Below are 19,991 nucleotides of genomic sequence, written 5' to 3' on the forward strand. Positions count from 1 at the left end.
ACGGTAAATCTAACAATGTTCACGTGCATTGCATGGTGTCTAACTAACTATATCTTCAGTAGCACTTATGAAAACCGATTGGTCAACTTTTGTCGGGTGTCATTATCTTTGCAATGTCGATCTTCGATTGTCTTGGCTAGGTCAGCGCTGTCACGACCTAGTCTTGCCTTTGCTGGGTTTTTGGCTGTCTTGGCTAGGTCAGCGCTGGCATGAACCAGCTCTTGACTTCCATGTTGGCTTTATACTTCATTCTTTCCAAGTCGAAGTTAGTATCGGTGCCCACATTTCATAGGGGTCAGCCAGCGTTGGCTTTTCTCTCTTGCTGGAGATAAACTTATGTATATACAAAAAATAATATAATCAATGGTTAAGTACCAATTTCTCCCTATCGATGGCGTCCCTATCGCGTATAGCACCCTATAGTCAGGGTAATTGCTGCTTATTACCTCAACGTGGCAAAATCGAAGCAAATTTCCCCCCCCCCCCCGCTACTTAACGGATGTTAACGCCGTTAGAAAAAATATATTTTTTATTTTTATTTATGGTGGGCCCATCTCTCTCTCTCTCTCTCAAAATCTGTCCGTCCCATCCTTTAAATCTGTCGTTGTGGCCTTCCTCCGGTGTAGGACCGTCGACCGCCATCGATAACTCTTCCTCCAACACCCTGTTTTCCTCCCGCCGCCCTTCCTTTGCCTCCACCGCAATCAAAGCCCTCTTCTCCTCCAACTCCAAACCCAGCAGCTTTCCCCCTCCTCTTCCGCCCCCGAAACCCTCCAAATTCGCCACCTTCTTCCTCCTTCAAACACACATGCTACAGTTGAGTTTGGCTGGAAAATTTTCACCACCAAGATGAGAGGATGATGAGACATTATTTGCTCCATTTTACGGGCCTCTGATTGGCAAATTAATTGGATTTGAAGCGGTAGAATGAGGGGGTCGGTGGAGAACAGGTGCGAAATCGCAGATGGACCGCACGGTGGTGAATAAGGCCGCAAGTGTCGGCTCAGAGAGGGAGAGAACGCGTGGCAACGACGGATGGTTTTTGCTGCTGTTCTCCGGCTGAAGCAGATGATGGAGGCTACGCTGGAGCATCCACGGGAAGTGCAAAACTGAGAAGGAGATCTGATTTTTTTTTTGTGATTTCACAAATATTGAGAACATAGGTGATCTTGCGAGGATGTGCGTGTCGGTGTGATTAAATTGAGGCGGCGGCGAAGAGGTGGAGGGCGGAGGGAGATCTGGCCGGAAACTACATGTTGTAGTTGAGTTTGGGTTCGATTCCGGCGTCGCAGAGAGATTTGGCTGGAATTGAGAGAGAGAGAGAGAAGAAAAAATATTTTTTTCTAACGGCGTTAACGTCCGTTAAGTAGCGGGGGGAATTTGCTTCGATTTTGCCACGTTGAGGTAGTAAGCAGCACTTACCCTGACTATATGGTGCTATAAGCGATAGGGACGTCATCGATAAGGGGGAAATTGGTACTTAACCCTATAATCAATTATCCTCTATCTCGATTATCATCAATATGATGTATATTTCACTCCTTATCACTTCCCATTGAGTAAGCTCGATGTGGGAGGACGCTTACTGGAGTATGACTCGATTAAACGAGTAAGGCTCATCCGCCATTTTCCCTCATGCGTGTAGTACACGCGCAAAATTTAAAAAAAAAAACTGAACATTACCTGGAGGACGGTTGCGGCACCATTGAAGGAGAGGGAAGAAGTGAAGATGAAGCGCAGGAGCAGGAGGCTGTCTTAAATGAGTAGTTTAGGGTTTTAAAATTATAATTGGGTTGAAATTAATTTGGGCTTCTATTTTAAATTAGTTTTAATTTTAAAATTACAATTGAGCTAAAAATGTTTGAGCTTTTATTTTAAATAAGTAGTAAAGAAAAATTGAAAATGTTTGGGCTTGTATTTTTTATTGCAATTTTTTCAATTTTTCAATTTTTAAATTTATATTTAAATTTTAGTAATTTAATGTAATTTAAATTTAAGTAATTGTGTAATTTAAATTGCTGCAATTAAAGTTAAATAAAAAAGGGTTAAGGTGCAGATCCACCTCCAAAGTAGAGGTCCCTATAGCGTTTAGCCCCCCATTCTCGACCTTGGCGCAAACACCCCCCCATAGTCCAAGAAAATGGTGCAATTAAACTCAAACCTCTAACACCGTTAACGTCCGTTAAACGTTTGGGTTTAATTGCACCATCTACTTCAGGGGTGGATCTGCACTTTAACTTCTTTTTTTTTTTTTTTAATTTCGGCAATCCACCTCCGGCATTAGCTTAGCCGCCCTTGTACTCATCGGATCCGACTTGCACCTTGTCAGCTCATACGCGCCCAATCTCTTGGTTGTCGACTGTCCACCGCCCACATGCAGCAGCGCCACCAGCTTCTTCACCGCCCCGCACAGTAGCATCTCCTACAATACCTTAACTTATTTAGTGCTTGATTATTATATGTTTACTTATTTTGAATTTTTATAATATTTTTTTATAGATTATGGTTTAATTATTTATTTTTGAATAATTGGTAAAACTCTAAACGATAATTATGATTTTATTTTTGGTTAATTCAATATTTATAAATTTATTTTAAAAGAGAAAAAATAATGGATCTGGGTCAGGACTCGAAATCCTGTGGATTTTATGGATCTGGACCTGGATCTCATTTTTTTTAATCCAATAAATCTGGATCGAATTCAGACCTAAGTAAAAAATACGGATCTGGATCTGAACCAAGTAGGATTCGGTCCATATTCGGTCCTGGACCTGCTTGCGCTGCCGCATGTCAACGACCGAGAGATTGGGCATGTGCGAGCTGACAAGGTGCAAGCCAGAGTCGATAAGTACAGGGGCGACTAAGCTGATACCAGAGGTGGGTTGCCGAAATTGGAAAAAAAAGAAAAGAAAAAAAAAGATAGAGTTAAGGTGCAGATCCACTCCTGAAGTAGAGGGTGCAATTAAACCCAAATGCTTAACGGACGTTAACGACGTTGGAGGTCTGGGTTTAAGTGCACCATTTTCTTGGACTATGGGGGGGTGTTTGCACCAAGATCGAGAATGAGAGGGTAAACGCTATGGGGGTCTCTACTTCAGGGGTGGATCTGCACCTTAACCCAATAAAAAATACAAAAATCAAAATTAAAGAAAATGAGTAAGATAATGAGTCACTGTTGGCTCCTTACTCATAAGTGGTCCCCCACTCTATTGAGTGAGGAGCTTACTCAATCAATGTGAGTGCTCTTATGGGACAAACGAAAATAGAAAAAGTTATACTTTCTCCATCCATACAAAAATAAAATAAAAATCCTACTTACCTTTTTTTTTGTCCACAAAAAAGAGTCATTTCACTTTTTAACCATCACATCATACATTCTCTTCTCATAAGTTATACTTTTATTCCATTTTTAATTAATAATATATTTTTATTTTATTTTTTGGTATTAATATCATCCCTACAAATTGTACATTTATTCTATTTACGATAACTTTAATAATTTTATTAAAACTCGTATCCACTCCTAAAAGCATCTCCAATGCTCGTTGCTTAGGGGGGATCGACGCGGGTCGCTGGGAGGGCGGCTGCGGTGGAGACACGGCCAGGTGCGAGGCGGTGTCTTGGCGAAGACCCGGGACGAAGGAAGGAAATGGTTGGCGCGTCCTCCGAACGCGCCCCATTTAAAAAAAAATCGAAATTCATTTTTTAAATTAAAATAAAGCCGTTGTAAATTTTTTTTTAATTCGACCGTTGCTGTTAAACGGCTATTTTTTATTTATTTATTTATTTTTCCTTTTTTCCCTTCTATAAATACCACTCTTCCACAATATCAAATTCACCACTTTCTCAACTACAATTCTCTCTTTAAAATTTTTCTCATCCCAACAACAATTCTCTCTTCTACATTTTGCTTGTAATGAATCGCGAATTCGATGAATACCTCGAGCAACAAGGCGGTTCGAGGCTTCTAGTGATGGGATTTGCTCTATTTTCACAAGCCTCCATACGATAAATTTTTAATTATGTTTTTAATTTTATTTTAATTATTGTAATGTTTAATTTTATTTTTAATAAAATTGAAAATTTAAAAATAAAAGCATAGAAATATGAATTTTGTGAAAATGAAAATCTAAGACACCCTCTACGCACCAATGCATTAGAGAGGGTGTGTCTTAAGTGGGGACCACCATCCAAGACACCCCCTAAAACACCATGCATTGGACGAAGTACATATTTCGATGGGACGACGAAGTACATATTTTGATGGGATGAGAGTAATAAATAAATTGTGCTCCATTTTGTAAAACTAGAGTAATGTATAATAGGTATAGATACAGACTAATGTAAGGCTTTGAAAAAGATAACGGCAATCTTATTTTTATGTTTACACAATCTGTTATGATGCTGTACATAAAATAAAGTCAGGTAGAAAAAAGAAAGTTATGGGCAAAAAAATGAGATTAACCCATAAATGTAAACCAAGTAAATTGTTCCAAATGTTTCACCGCAAACTAAACATTCTAAATCAACAAACATAATAAGTCCCGAAACAAAATCTTGGGTCCACAAAAACTCTCAACTGAATCAACAATAGCATAACCCCACTACCATACAAACCACACTGTATCACTCCACTCCCAAATTCATAAAAAGGCCAAAAATCGAATCCACAAAAGCAAGAAAAGAAAAAAGAGCCCAAGTGGAATCACCATAAAGATTGATGCTCCTTCCCCTCAAATTCAGGCACTCACTCCCCCATCCCGTCACTCTCATCAATCTCTCTGTCATTTCATCGAACATGTGCCGGATATAATTACATTTATTGCGGCTTCTCAAAGCTTGAGCTAGTTTTGATGCTTGGTTGCGTGGTCGTGGATCTGTTGCGTGATACCTGAGCTCTGGCGATGAAAAGATATCGAGGATTTAGTTGGTTTTGGCTTCTTGTTGATGCTTGATGATATTTGGATTTGATTGGGATTTCGAGGGTTGGAGTAATGGATGGGAGAATGAAGAAATATAGGCAGTTGAGTCCGGATAGAGCAAAAGTTTGGACTGAGAAATCTCCCAAATATCGATATAATCAACATTATAACTCTCCGCCTCCTCCGCCTCCTCCGCCGCCGCCGCATCATACTGGGAAAGTTCCGGTTGTTTACTATCTATGCCGGAATCGCCAGCTTGAGCATCCGCACTTCATGGAAGTCCCTCTGTCCAGTGATGATCTTTACTTGAGAGGTAGTAATGTGAATTTTGGAAATCATTTGTTAATTACAAATGTAGCTGCAGCTTGATTTTGATTTTTTTTTTCTCCTTTTAATGCTCTGTTTTGAAGACGTGATTGAAAGGCTTAATGTTTTGAGAGGCAGAGGCATCGGCTCGTTGTATTCTTGGTCTTGCAAAAGGTGAACTTAGTTATCTACGTAAACCTTTTATTTCATTTCTGAGTTTGAAATCCAATATATTTAAATTACCACAATTTTTGTGGCTGCAGGAGTTACAAAAATGGGTATGTATGGCATGATCTTTGTGATGATGATGTAATTCATCCCGCTCATGGCAATGAGTACATTCTCAAGGGTTCGGAGATCTTTGAAGATTCGGATCCCGGTAATCTAATTGTTGTTTCTCTTTAATAAGTTGCTGTTTGGATTGGATTGGATTGGATTGGATTGGATTGGATTGATGAATCTTGTTTCTTAGATCGCTTTAGGTCATTTTCATTCGAGTTCTTTATCATAATTTTCAGCTTGTTTGATGAATATGCAGCTTTGATGAATCTTGTTTCAATCTAATTGTCATTTTTATTTGAGTTGGTGAGCATAAACCTCCAACTTTTGAGATGAATGTGCAGTTCTTGAAGGGATTGAATAGGTAGATGTGCTTAGTTTCTGCAAAATTGACGAATCTTGTTTCTTAGGTCGCTTTAGTCCTGCTCCGACTTTTATGCCCTGCCCCCAGAACCAGGAGGAGTCGTCTTCTTCGTCTAGCTTGAATGGCGGAACTACAAAGAGTTCGCAGGATGATGAGCTGTCACCTCGACTGCAGCCCCCTTGTGCGTCCGCTGCATCCCCAGAATCGGGTGTGGGAAAGATTTCGTCTTGGAACGGTCCTTTATGCCTGACAGAGTACAAGAGTGAAGGCATTGCTAATGCTTCCACTCAGACAGATTCACAAGCCTGCGCAGTCATTGAGACAGGTGTTTCAACTGATGATGGCTCGTTGGAACCTCATCAAACTCAAGTCTCCGAGGATGCAGAGAGATCCGGGAACTCTGTTCTGCCACCTCCCTCTGCTGCCGGTGCTGCAGCATCAAGTGGTGGTGGGGCGGATACGTTGGAATCTCTCATTAGAGCTGATGTGAGGAAGATGAACAGCTTTAGGATACTCGAAGAAGAAGGGTACCGATTCCCATCAAGAACGAAGCTCAAGATTATTAACATGATAACACAGCTAATCTCCTGCGGCTATGTGCAAGAGAAAGATCACAGCTTTGTGCCAAGGTTTTCTAGCTCCAATTTTAAGTCCCCATTCTCGACTTCACTAACGTTGGGAGAGATCGATCACCTGCCTGAGAATCCTCGTGCGATGGGAAAGAGGGCTGCAGATAAGAAGTGCTTTAGTGGGAGTTTGGCTGAGAAGAGTTTGCTCGAAGAAGTTGCACCCACTCTTAAACGATCTTCTTCTTACAATGCTGATAGGTATCATCAGTTATTGTTTTTTCTTGAAATTTTGCTGCTAATCAATTAAAATCAGTTGAGAGTTAACAAAAATAATGTGGCATTCAGAAGCACTCAGCACATTGATTCTATCAATTGTAAGGAAGAAGGAAGTTCCACAAATTCAAAATGTGTCCCATTGTCAATCAAGGCTTCTCTCACTAAGCAGCTAAGATGTGAACTACTGAGATCCCCTAAATCTGAGAGACGACGTTCATCTGAGATTGGGGAAAGCTCGCGAATCACTGACCCTGACGCCTCAAGCCGGAGCAGGAGGACGACAGAGCCATGTTCTGCAGAGAATGTGATCAGAATCGAAGAAAGTTGAGTTTCATTTCCCCTAAACTGGCAGCTACCTAGTTCAGAGTTTCGTTCCCATTTAAACTGAGAGTTAAAATGTTTTCTCTATCACTTTTTCTTTTACAGGCTTGCTTCAGGAGCTCGAGTTATAATACAATCCAAAGCATCATCGTGGGATTAAGTGAGAGAAAATTAGGTACACTTTTTCTTTTTCTTTTCTTTTTTTTTTTGGGGGGGGGGGGGGGAGGTGGATTTTTATTGCAGAGATGAGAAGTGGGATCAATCTTGAAACATCCTAGTACAAAATCAAGAAACTGATATTGAGGTTCCAACTTAAACAAGTGAATCTCCAAATGTGGCCAGATCTGATTCTTGGTTTCAGGTTTCAAATTTCAACTTCTCCTTTGACAGTTGTAAAAGCATTAAACATAAATGAAAAGCATTAGATAAATTCCGTTCCTTTTGGTAGAGAATATATTCTGTATTCCAGTGCCCTACTTTATACCACTATTTGCTTGTTATAAATATGGAAACTTTGCATTGAAAGGTGTAAAAATGCTGTCAACATTATAAGAAAAAGTAACAGATGTTGAGTGATTGGGGCAGGAGAAACTGGGAGCTCTAATAAACCAAATATATATACTAAAGTAAAAACCTAAAAACAATCTCATTTTTCCTATGAGCTTTTGAGTTGATGCAGTCTCCTCCCCTCCAAAGATTACTCAGTCTCAAAGCGACGTCGTTTTATCAGCAGGAGGCGGGGGCACCTTGAATTCGTCGAGTATTGTAAGAATTGCAACCCGAGCATTTGTATGCTATAATGTGGAACTGCACCTCACATGTTTCCTCACAGTCATTGCATAGTATCCAAACCTATATCAATTCATGTATGCTAAGATACTTGTCTTAAATAAATATAGTAGTATGACACATCAATGCTCTTCTTACCATTTTATTTTTGTACATCTCCGGCATTGGAGTTGAAGCAATCTGTTGGAAATCAGATACAGTTAGTCAAATAACTAGAAGATTAATATATATGTAACAGAAAAGATGGTGTATATGCACACATACACACACCTCTTCGTCGAGCTTTTGCCATACGTTTGACATGTCACCGATGGACTTGGAGCAGACGGGACACGAGTATCTGGACACCACAAACACTACAAGTGAATCGGCTAGGGAATGGTTGAAATGTGTTTGGGTCTATAAACAATTTTCAGTTGTTAAATATTGTAATTAAATTGCAAGGATTCAAATTATGGTAGTGATTGGGATAGGTGACCTGTAGTGATGCTTCATCTCATGAACACATTCCAAATGTATGGTATGTCCACATGGTAGAACAGTGATGTTCTTGGTGGAATCGAATAAATACTGCACCAAAACATGTTGTAAGAAAATGCAAATTTTTTAATTGTTTGGCTTCTCCAACTAATTAAATGTAGATATGTTGTTACCTCGAAGCAAACTGCACAATTATGATGCATCGCTCTCTCTACACAACGATGTGTATCCTTAATGGATAACGCATAGCAGCATCCTGTGCAGTAAGCCAATGGATGAAGCTTTTTACAACCAATTTAATTAGTTAGGATGTATTTTTCATACCACATTTGCTGCAATGGAAAAATTTCTCCACCCCACCAGTTCTGCAATGAAAAAATGATTCAGAAAATGTATTGTATGGTTTGCAAATCATTGCAAGTGTTTAGACCGACGATTAATTAATAAAAAACATTTTGGTATTTAGAGAATTTCACCTGCATATTCCACAATCGTCACAGTGGTATTGCTTCTTCGACACCTAAATTCATGTTAAAGAAACAAGGTAAATTAAAGCATCGAATAAAAGATTGTGGGAAAGAGGGGGGAAGATGTTCTTACATCGTCATCAAAGAAATTGCATTTGTCGCAAAAATAATTCCCCATGCAAACTCCACAATTTATACAATTTTGTTGAACCTGAGATTTTATTCAGGCAACACAAATTGAATAAACCAACAACCAATTTTAGTTAATCATTGTATTCGAACAAAATTAGTGTGCTTACATTTTGTTCCGTGTCACAAATGGAGCATATAACCTGCACAAATTAATAGTCCAAGTTGTCCATCAACAATTGATTGCATTCCAAAATCAAACTATATACTAAAAGATTTATCAATTACCCTTTTCACTTCGTGGCGGGGAATGTCGTGCCGATCAATCGGATTGATTTCGAGGTCATTCTGCAAACAATACCAGAATTATTGCAAGAATATGAGAGAGAGAGAGAGAGAGAGAGAGAGAGAGAGAGAGAGAGAGAGAGAGAGAGAGAGAGAGAGAGAGAGAGAGAGAGAGAGAGAGACCTTAGCTTCATTATGGCAATGTCTGCAATCAAAAATCTCATCACAACAAGGAGCTCTGATCTTGCATCTCCTTCTGTAATGCTTGCACCTTAAATTCAAACATCCAATTACAAGGTTGAAATTTACAAAAAGAAGAAACTCAATTCATAAATATAAAAAATTAAAAAAAAATACCCATAATTGGCAGAAGGCAAATCCATTTGAATCCCATCTGTGTTCAGGTCGTCCAACACAAGGACTGGAGTTTCTTCCTTAAATTCACACATCATATTCAACTGCGCTAATAAATTCAACAGATCGTCATCCATTTGTTCAACTGTGTTTCTCCCTTAATGGGTTGCCTTCCAACAAAAAACATACCTTAAGAAAAAGATTCAAATATGTATCCTCTAATGAAAAGATTCAATTCAAATATTCAGGAGATATATACGAAAAAAATCTGGACGCGAAAATCTCTAGATTCTTTCCGTTTGCCTTTATTACTAAACGACGATTTGATCTGATGCGCAGTCAGACATCGCAAGCACACCGGTTTTATAGGGCGGGAAAAACAACGGCTTAAATCTGTCTCCGACAAACTAAAATGGGGAAAAGATCAATTACATTTTCGAAGCCAACTCTCAAGGCAGCGCGTGTCTTCATGTATTTTCTCTTTTTTTTTTTTTTGTTCTCTGGGAAATATATGGAGCTGTTGCAAGATCATACTCCCTCCATCTTAGCTAACATGATAAAGTTCTTTTTGACACGAAATTTAAGGAACTAGATGTGTTTGGTAATAAAATAAATGGCAAATAGCGTCAAAATTCTTATACTTTCCCCGTTTTCGCATATTTCTTCTGACTTTAAAAATTCGCGATAGAATCCTTAACCGTTGATTAATTTCGTAATTTTTCCTTAATAAAGTTTCCGGCGAGTAACTACAATGACGTGTCATTTGTGTGGCATTATTTTGCTGAGTCATCTAACTAAGTTTGCTTAGTCACGTAAATCAGCCAAAAACGTCGTCGTTTTCCCGGTTACTAAGCTGCCGCTGTCCAAATCCGCCGGTTTGACTCCCAACCACATGCTCCGGCGGCTTATTCAGACGTGGTGCGTCGCCAATGTGAAGAGCGGGATCGATAGGATCCCGACTCCCAAGTCCCCCCTCCACCGCTCCGCCGTCATCAAGCTCATCCGCACTGCGGGCAGCCGGCGGAGCAGATCGGAGAATCTCGAGGCCCTGAGCAAATTGGAGGAGCTCGTTGGCGACGAAGACGGTAAGAATCAGCAGTGCATGGCGGAGGCCGGTGCCGCCAAATCGATGATTCTTATGTGATGAAATGTTTCGACGACGGCTGACTTGGTCCCCCACGGCGGAGAACAAGCAGATCGTTGAAGAAAAAAACCCTCAATTTTTTCAATCGATTCTGTGGATTTTGAACAGCAAATTAGAAATTTCAGCCAAGACTGATGCCCTAATTGTACTATAAATGCCATAGAAGTGACGAGTTCGAATTTTTTGGAGAAATTGAAGTCGTGTTTCTTTAAAGAGATGATGAGAATTTTGAGGTCGCAGACGGCACCGGCACCGGCACCGGCGCCGGCGGTGAGGGCGGTTCTGAAAATTCTGATCCGGAAACGATGACGTTTTACGTTATTAAGTAAAACTACGTCGCTTAATACGCCGAAATTTAATCCTACGTGGATTTCCGGACTCCATGTTAGCATTCTATAAATCGCCGGTCATTTTTTAGGGAGAAACGCGAACGGGATTTAAAGTTAAGGATTCTATCGCGAATTTTTAAAGTCAGGGGAAATATGCGAAAACGGGGAAAGTATAGGGATTTTGACGCTATTTGCCCTAAAATAAATAAGTTATTATTCCCTCCGTTTCAGTCCAAATGTCTTATTTTCTATTTTGTGTTGTCTCACTCCAAAAGTCTCATTTCCTTTTTTGGCAATACACTTTCTCTCTATACTTAATATTTAAACAATTTCTACCAACCCACTTTATCTACTTTATACCCACTTTATTTACTTTATACATATTTCTTAATCTCTGTGCCCAAAAGAAAGGAGTAGATGATTATTTGCTTATATTTTATTATTATTTTATTTTATTTTTAATATTTATAAATTGACTTTTAGTTAACATTATTATAATTAATTTTATTATGATTAATTAAATAATTTCTGCATTACTTAAATAGGAAAAGGTTGTACTATTCCTTTCAGAGTTGGTGAAATACCTGAATATTGCATGAAAAAAATATAAAAATATTCGAAAATGAACATTTGACCGCATTAACATAGAAAACTGTATTCATTCAAAAGTTGGTGGCAGATTACAAAATTAGCAACTTTTCAGTTTTTGCCTCTAATTTTTTAGGCTTAACTTTTTCAACTTTCCACCAAAGCCAAAGTCCACCTCTATAAAATCCTAAGTACAAGTTAATAAATACGGCCACAAACACCAAAAATGAAAAAAAAATGGAAAGAAAAGATCTTTCAACACAAACACGAAATCAATATATGCAGTTCATACTCCAAGGTTGCTAATCCGTCATCTTTCGCAGAATGCAACAGCATTATGCCTTAAAAGCACCATTTGCCCAAAAATTAGGCCTGCCCTGTCCACCCAGGTGATTGACTCTAACAAAACAAAGGGAAAAAGACTCTATCTAGACCTAGAAAGACAAGAAAAATGAGCACAGACATGGGCTCATCGAAGATGGTTAGAACTCGTGAAAGATTATGACTGCACCATACAATATCACCCAAGAAAGGCTAATATGGTGGCAGATGCACTTAGCAGAAAAGGCAAAGGACAACTAGCTTCAATGATAACTCAACAAAAGACCTAGATAAGAGAATTTGAAAAGTTGAAACTCGAGGTAGTATCGGAGCTGAACCTCTCGCGGTTTGGTGTGGTTCGGGGATGAACCAAGCTGAAGCTGTAGGCATGTAATGCCCAGAGTAGAAGTAAGGAGTGATCGCCAGTGCACAAGGCATGGAAAAGAGCGATTCTTATTAAGCCTTCGAAGCGGAGGGGTACATGAACGAACCGGAACAACCAAAAAGAGAGAGATTCCAAGAAGTGTTAATAGGCAAAAATGCCCACATCCTGAAGTTTGATAGTAAAAATGCCCTAAGTTATAAAACAAAGCATTCTATGCCCTAATTATGTGAAGTACCTATTTCATTGATGCTACTCATACTAACAAGATGCATCTTCTTTTCTAGTGACCACGTGAAAGAAACTCGAAGGTTAAGCATGTTTGGCGTGGAGCAATTTCATGATGGGTGACCCCGTGGAAAGATTCTCAGGTTGCATGTGAGTAAAGACAAAACACACTAGAAAAGACTTGTGTTGGTCTATGGGGACAGCCGTCAAGTTTGGAGCCCGGTCGTTACACAGATGATGCGTCAATCGGTGTGGATGAGATTAAAGCTAGGTGTGAGTAGGAAGGAGTCTGAGATTCACCCTCTGCTTGGACTCCAATCTTTCGACGCCTCGTACGCACTGTGAGGAGCATTGATTCTTAGTGTATTTCGTCATCTCATTCTCTTGTGAATTTTATGTCTAACTTCTTACCTTCTTCATTTCTATGTGAGGAAAATGGAATGATATGGTTGGTAGTCACATATTAGAGGTAGATCCTGTTTGTCCGGGCTTGATGGATGAATCCCCGATTGTTATAGTTATGATGAAGATTTTGCTTTTGCCTTTGTTTTGGGTGAGATTTTCCCTTTTACTGTCTTTTTATGTTACTGTGGAATGCATGTTTGGGTTCTTTGGGTGATGAATAATTGATTTTGAGATGATATAGTTTTGTGCTCATTATATGTTTGGTTATTTTTCACATATATGATTATCTTCAATGTGTGAGATGTTGCCTCTTTGTGGTTGTATTTGTTGTTATAGGCTATGTGCGGATGCTGTTGTGTTTGTTGGCCATGTGTGGTTGCATGTGTTGATGTGTACCATGTGTGGCTACATAGGTTAGTGTGTACCCTGTGTGCTGTGTGGCTACATTTGTTGGTATGTATATGCCTCAGTGTGGCTGCATGTATTGGTATATACTATGTGTGGCTGCATAGCTTGGTATGTGCCCAAGTTGTCCTTGTGTGTGTGTTTACTGTGTGACAGTGTGCATATATGGTTAAAACAACAAACTGTTCTTCATTTCTTAATTTGTTTCAAGTACAAAAGGCATATCTGCATTCACTTACATTCTTTACAAAAGATATCTTTGCCTGAGACAAAAATGTCATGTAGAAACCTACACTATTCGTGGTTGTTGAATACCTTAATAATTCATTTGGTATTCAATTCCATATAATGAATGCTTAGTTAAACTGAGCTCATTCATTAGATGGTCCATACTTTTTACAATTCCATTCTCCATAAGGTACGAAATGCATTCCTTTACAAACTGGTGTGGAACTTCCAGATTAAATGAAAATTCATTATGTCTAATTAATGCTCATTTCTTCATGTGAGATTTTGTAACTATTATGTCCATTTACCTTCAAAATCTCCACCATGCAACCTTGTAGGCTTGAGAACACATTATTAAGTATAGTTGGAGAGAGTTTTTCAAATGAACTTGTAACTACATTCACTAATGAGTCCACATTATTACAAAATGACTCATTTTGTAAGCTTTGATTTGCTTTAAACCAACCTAGATCATTGATATTTGTATCCGGAGAATTCGGTGGTTAATGAATGACGAAGTTGTCATTTCGACTTCATGCAAAAAAAATTATATTCTCATTGCCCAAGATAGGCATAGTGCCAGTGATAAGCTAAGGTCGATCCGAAAGGGAGTTGGTGTAGTCATGAATCGATGTCACAAAATAGAAATAGAAAATAATGGGGTGTAATTAATTTCGCTTACTTACGAGAAACTCCATGAAAATCTGAAGGGACTAAACTCAACTTGACTCGAATAAGCTAAACAAACTGAAAATATTAAACAAGAAATATCAGTAATAAAAGGCAATCTTGTTAAGATGTTGAATCCATGGATATTCACTTTTATCGTTCCTTGATCAAGATGTCACTACATTATGTGTCTACCAGTTATAAATTATCAATGGCATGCATGTGCCCCCATTCTCATTTGTCATGTGCACATCCATTGTATAATTAAATCTATTCTTACTTGTGTTAAAAGGCAAGTGATACCCTATGCCAGAAAACTATTTTGACCAACCATATACTAGGACACCTCAGTACATGAAATTAAACTAAGAAGCATTGAGCCCTAAAAAGACCTGTTATTGACATAGGCAGACCATAGTCTACTTCAACTTCCCATAATATTGGATTAAAATTCGATAGAGATTAAATTTGAATTAAAACAGTTGACCCACCTCACTTTTTAATTTCATTTCTTTGACCAATTTGAAAGATCATTTAATGTAGTTGAAATAACTGAAATTTCAGTTGTTCGATTTTTGTTTTGAGGGAAGTTAGGAGAAGAGTTCTGCTATTGTCCTTGACAACCGACCGTGAAGGCTTTTATTAGAGGGAGTGCTTTTGGCTTATGTCGAGAAAGTCAACGACCCTCACGTAAACACCAACTCAATCTAGATATCAAATCATGATTAGGTCACAAATTGGAAGAATTTGTACTTGGCTTAAATTTCCGAGAACATTAAAAACCTTTTCTCGGGATCAGGCCCCACTTGGGACAATAATGAAATGAGATGAATAACTATGGCTTGGAAACGGAGACATTGTCTTCTCTCAATCAACAGCTACCATGCCTCCTCTCCTACGAGCCGCTGCAGAACACCACTACCATCAATTCTTCGGTGCTGAACCATGGATCTGAGGCGGATCCGAGCGGGAAGCGACCGCGGCGGAGGCGGATGTGCAGTCTGAGTGAGAGAGCGGTGGCGTTGAGAGAGAGAGGCCGACGACGATTGTTTTTGGGGATCTAGGGCTTTCAAGCGAGAGATAAAGAGATGAGGGTATGACCGCAACGACAAGAAGAGTCAATGTGACGTCAACGATTTCTGCTAGAGAAGTGGAGACAGTGGCAACAAAAGAGAGAAATCGGTGAGGAGAGATACGGTGAAAGAAGAGAGACAATTAATTAAAAGAGACAAAATAAAAAATTATTAATCATACATTTATAATTCTAAAAATCTGACTTTTTAATGCTTCGGGATAGTTGGAACTAGAGTTATCAAATGGGTCGGGCAGGTAGGGCTGAGCATGAACCGAACCGGATCGAAAAAACCGACCGAACCGATCATTTTTGGTTCGGTTCGGTTTTGGTATTTCTGGGTCGGTTTTCGGTTCGGTTTTCAAAGTGAAAAACCGATGGGATATCGGTTCGGTTTCGGTTTTCTGTTTATGGTTCGGTTATAAACCGAACCGAACCGATGCATTAATATATTTTAATAAAATATATTATATATTATATATTTTATATCTTTTAGCCTAAATTTTGAAACCCTAGTTCTCCCCTACACCACCCGCCGCTCACTCATTCTGTTTCATTTCTATTCCCATTTCCAAATTCAAAAATTTCGAACCCTCAATATTATTTCTCTTCGCCACTCACATTCATTTCTCAGTTACATTCTTTGGAAATTTCTGCTGATTTTTGCAAGGTTTGAAACTTCCCCTGCAGCAATAGATCTGCTGAAGAACACTCAAGTAATGGCAATTTTCGGTCTCAAACATGACTGCAATCTCCCCTTCTGCTCAAAATGATATGATTCTTGAGAAATTGTATGAGTTGAAGAAGTCGCAGACAAGGGTGTTTGTTGTTCACATGCTGCCCTCTCTTCCTCCGCTGTTCCGCCACCTCCGACGATGAAGCACGAGCAGAGCGGCGGCGCCCAACTTTTCCTCCGCGGTTCCGCTGCTTCTCCTCCAGCACGAGCCACGTGCAGACCCCGCCGCCCGCGTCTCCTCCAACACGAGCCACGAGCAGATGGCTTCTCCTCCGCCGACTGCCGGTGAAGCAGACCGCCTCCCCCGGCTTCTCCATTCTTCCCTCCTCCGAACGGTTCGGTTCGGTTTTGAACCGAAACCGATCGGTTTTTAGCGGTTCGGTTTTGGTCGGTTTTCGTACTTCAGTCGGTTTGGTTCGGTTTTCATTCTTCCAGGGTCGGTTCGGTTTCGGTTTTTTCAAAATTCATCGGTTCGGTTCGGTTTTGAATCGATGCTCACCCCTACGGGCAGGCTAGCCCGGCCCGGGCCCATCGGGCTTTTGGATAATATTGGGTCGGGTTGGGCCGGCCCAAAATTTGATCGGGCTGCAATTAGCAAGTCCAACCCAGCCCCTCTTGGGCCATCGGGCGGTCAGGCCAATCCCGTCCAATATTTTTTTTAAATTTTATTTTTTTGTTATAATTTTTTTTTAAAATAAAATAAATTAAATCGACTAACATCAAATTAGTCATTAATTCACAAATATAAATGATCATATGTTGCGTGATTTGTTAGATAGCCACATCAATAACACAATTTTGACATTTAACTGTAAGATGAAGAAAAAAAGAAAAAAACTTACACAATCAAAGCATCACAAATTCATGCACTGAAAGTCTTGGACTCCATATTCTCGATCTTCACGAACAAATTAATTTCTATTACACAGCTAAATATACACAGTTTGTGTATCAGTTTTGATTTTCTTGATTTTCAGTACATTGCTAAATCAATTACTTTTTCACTTTTCTTATTTTTCTTCTGCCGTTTTTTTGAAAAAATCAATTATTATTTATACTTTTTCAAAATTTTATGTATATATAAATAAACGTAGAACACACTAATCTAGTATTTTAGTATTTTAGGGATTTTTTTATTTTGTATATATATATATAAATTAATAAAATAAAATAAATAAATGGACGGGTCAAAAAGCCCGAAACTCGGTTAGGTCGATGGGCTATTTGGACGGGCTTTTTAGGCCCGATTTTTTTTGGGCTTCATTTTTTTCAACTCTAGTTGGAACGAGAGATTACGATAAATGAGAGATGATGGTTTAATGGGAAGTGGGAACGTTGTTGGTTTTGGCGCGTGAGCCACTTTGAGCATAGAAGAGACTATTGTTTTTTATTAGACAAAAGTTGTTGGATACATACAGAGTAGGATGACTCACTACCACGTCCTCCTTACTCACTTCTATTTTAATCCGTCTTTTTTTTTTTTCCCATGATGTGAAATTCTGATGTAATCGCCTTCTATTCATGTTTAATTAAATAATTCACAAATGTATTTGATTTGGATATTAGGATATGCGTGTTAAAGATATTTGTGTTTAATTTACTGCGGGGGATACATGTTTGAACTAATTGTGGGGGCGGATGCTGAAAATATTCCGTAAGAGTAGTATATTATTTTAACTTTTCAATATTTTTTTTTAACTTTTCCTTGAAAAATATATTAGTAACTAATTTTCAGGAAGAGAAAAAAAAAAGAAAAAAAGAAAAAAAAAAGGAAATATCTTATTAGACGCAGTATTATCATCTCAAGATCCTCACTAAATTTTCAGGGGTTTGATTTACAGATTTGTTTGTTTTGGGCTTCATTATTTGAACATAGCCATTTTATGAGTTCATAGCAATCAACAATGTGGTCCACAACGATGATACTGCCATACTTGAAACAATAATGGGCTTGGGCTTAGACTAATAAAAAACCCCTCTTTACAAGATTTGAGACCCAAAACAAGGGGACTGTTAAATAATACTGATAGGAATTTCTCCAATGATCTAAATACTACTCCCTCCGTCCGCCAAAATTATGTAAAATTGCTTGGGCACGGGATTTAATAAAATTGGTGATGATTTTGATGTAGTGGAGAAAGGGTCCCACCACTTTATGAGATGTGTGGTTAAGATTGAATTTTGAGTGAGTTTTTTGTAAATAAAGAGTGTTAGTAAGGATAAAATATTAAAGAGGATGGTGGGACCATTGCCATAAAAGGAAAGTGACATAATCTTGGCGGACGCCAAATATAGTAATTTTTACATAATCTTGGCGGACGGAGGGAGTAATTAATTTGTAATAATAATTTTTGGGCTAGCGGTTAGGGGTTCGGTAGGATTCACTTACATTTTTTGCAACCTGCCGTTGCATCCCACATATCCAATATCATATCTATTAAGTTAACAGTAATATTTTTTATGAAAATAAAATTCATTATAATAATGTAAATCATACTTAAATTCTATTTAAAAACTTATATATTCTAATTATGAAAATTTCAATCCTAATAATGAATTATTAACTAATAAACATAAAATTAAATAATAAAAATAATTATATACAATGTGAAATCAATTTTAATTAATAATTATAAAAAGTAAACTAAGGTATACAAAATTAAAATTGAAGACAAAAAGAAGAAAGTGAAATAAAAAAATCAAAATTGAAACACCAAAATTGGTACAGTGATCTCAAGTGCTAAAATTTCGGCTGATAAAAAATTCGGTTCAGTACCGAACCGGAACAGATAGACAAAAATCTGAAATTGATGAAAATTACAAATATAACTAAGCTAGTTTATTTTAAATAAAATTCAAATCGAACAAAAATAACTGAAGCTGAAATTACAAAACGATATGAATATGAACTACAAAATAAAATAAAAAATAATTGAACGTGATGCGAGGACGAGGCTTGGCAAGCCTGTGGCTGGATGTGGGTTTGGATTATTTTAGTATATAAATGAGATAAAGGCACGTGCCGCCATCATTAGATCACACAATAACCACAATCTGCATATTAAATTGAGACTTCAATTGGATAAGTGGCGACAATTAGATAGTGATTAAGTTAGTTAAGCAGTGTGATGCCATTGGCTGGAAATTTTAATGTTGTCTTAATCCAGTTTTAGGTCATCTCTTACGCTAATACATTAGAATAAGGTCGAGCGAATATCTTTACCGCCATTTGCGTTCACATTAGTAAGCTATCATGTCCAATTTGACGCCAAAAGTCAACCAATTGAAAGCTACGAACACAACTGAAATTAAATACAGATTTGAATTAATTTGTTGTGTGGTAGCGAAGTTGATTGTGTTACGCATACGAGATCTGAACTAGTATAAAAATACCTTGACGATCAATTAATTTTTGTTTATAAATTAATTAAAGTGGGTGTGACAACTTTCATTGTCGATGTCAAACTTATCTTGAAGAATCTATATATCATGTATAACTCGAAGTTGATTTTTTCAAGTTTTTCAGACAGCATTTCCCCAGACGGGAACTTAATTTCATTAGTGTATTTTCAATTGAAACCCTCAACTCGTACATATAAGCCTTCTGAAAGAGTTAGGGTAAGTTGGGTAACAAACTATTTATGTACGGATTCAGGATTTGTTGATAGAAGATTAAACATGTTGAAATATGAAGTTCGAAAGTAATTGTAAAAGGTTCCGGGGCAATAGCTCCTCATGAGTCAAAACAATTTGAGCGGTTCATAGAATATATTTTTGAGCCCAAATAGAATTAGTGTTAATGGACTTAAAATTAGGCATTATTAATAAATAATTATTCTCTTTTCATTGATTCAATAACATGTATATTGGCAACACAGAAGAGCCACTTTGCATCTTTTTTTTTATAAAAAAATATTGTTTTACCTTTTATAAATATAAATTA

The 19,991-nt window shown here is 38.1% G+C and overlaps 2 protein-coding genes across 5 annotated transcripts; one reads left to right on the top strand and one right to left on the bottom strand.

Annotated features, from left to right (window-relative positions):
- The first annotated feature begins 4,550 nt into the window (after positions 1–4,550).
- LOC131019883 (protein SOSEKI 3-like) lies at positions 4,551–7,489 on the top strand. Of its 2 annotated transcripts, none has more exons than XM_057948489.1 (6): positions 4,551–5,235; positions 5,333–5,402; positions 5,492–5,607; positions 5,918–6,698; positions 6,789–7,039; positions 7,143–7,489. In XM_057948489.1, exons 1-6 carry the CDS (start codon positions 4,995–4,997, stop codon positions 7,166–7,168), a joined length of 1,485 nt encoding a protein of 494 aa, XP_057804472.1. In that variant the 5' UTR covers positions 4,551–4,994; the 3' UTR covers positions 7,169–7,489. The 2 variants fall into 2 exon arrangements, with proteins under 2 accessions (XP_057804472.1, XP_057804464.1); XM_057948481.1 differs by having other exon boundaries at positions 4,559–5,235; positions 6,786–7,038; positions 7,141–7,489.
- A 37-nt stretch (positions 7,490–7,526) lies between these two features.
- Positions 7,527–9,917, bottom strand: LOC131019895 (E3 ubiquitin-protein ligase RZFP34-like). 3 transcript variants are annotated; one of them, XM_057948511.1, is made up of 13 exons: positions 9,731–9,917; positions 9,545–9,645; positions 9,371–9,458; positions 9,191–9,250; positions 9,073–9,105; positions 8,907–8,984; positions 8,783–8,826; positions 8,631–8,671; positions 8,480–8,562; positions 8,305–8,396; positions 8,097–8,166; positions 7,965–8,006; positions 7,527–7,889 (listed from the first exon to the last, which is right to left on the bottom strand). In XM_057948511.1, the coding sequence occupies exons 2-13, from the start codon at positions 9,637–9,639 to the stop codon at positions 7,764–7,766; spliced, it is 852 nt and encodes a 283-aa protein (XP_057804494.1). In that variant the 5' UTR covers positions 9,640–9,645; positions 9,731–9,917; the 3' UTR covers positions 7,527–7,763. The 3 variants fall into 3 exon arrangements, with proteins under 3 accessions (XP_057804494.1, XP_057804485.1, XP_057804500.1); XM_057948502.1 differs by having other exon boundaries at positions 9,545–9,711; positions 9,801–9,906; XM_057948517.1 differs by having other exon boundaries at positions 9,545–9,650; positions 9,731–9,889.
- Between the last annotated feature and the right edge of the window lie 10,074 nt (positions 9,918–19,991).

This window comes from Salvia miltiorrhiza, chromosome 1 (genome assembly GCF_028751815.1).
Source record: "Salvia miltiorrhiza cultivar Shanhuang (shh) chromosome 1, IMPLAD_Smil_shh, whole genome shotgun sequence".
Classification (NCBI taxonomy): Eukaryota; Viridiplantae; Streptophyta; class Magnoliopsida; order Lamiales; family Lamiaceae; genus Salvia; species Salvia miltiorrhiza.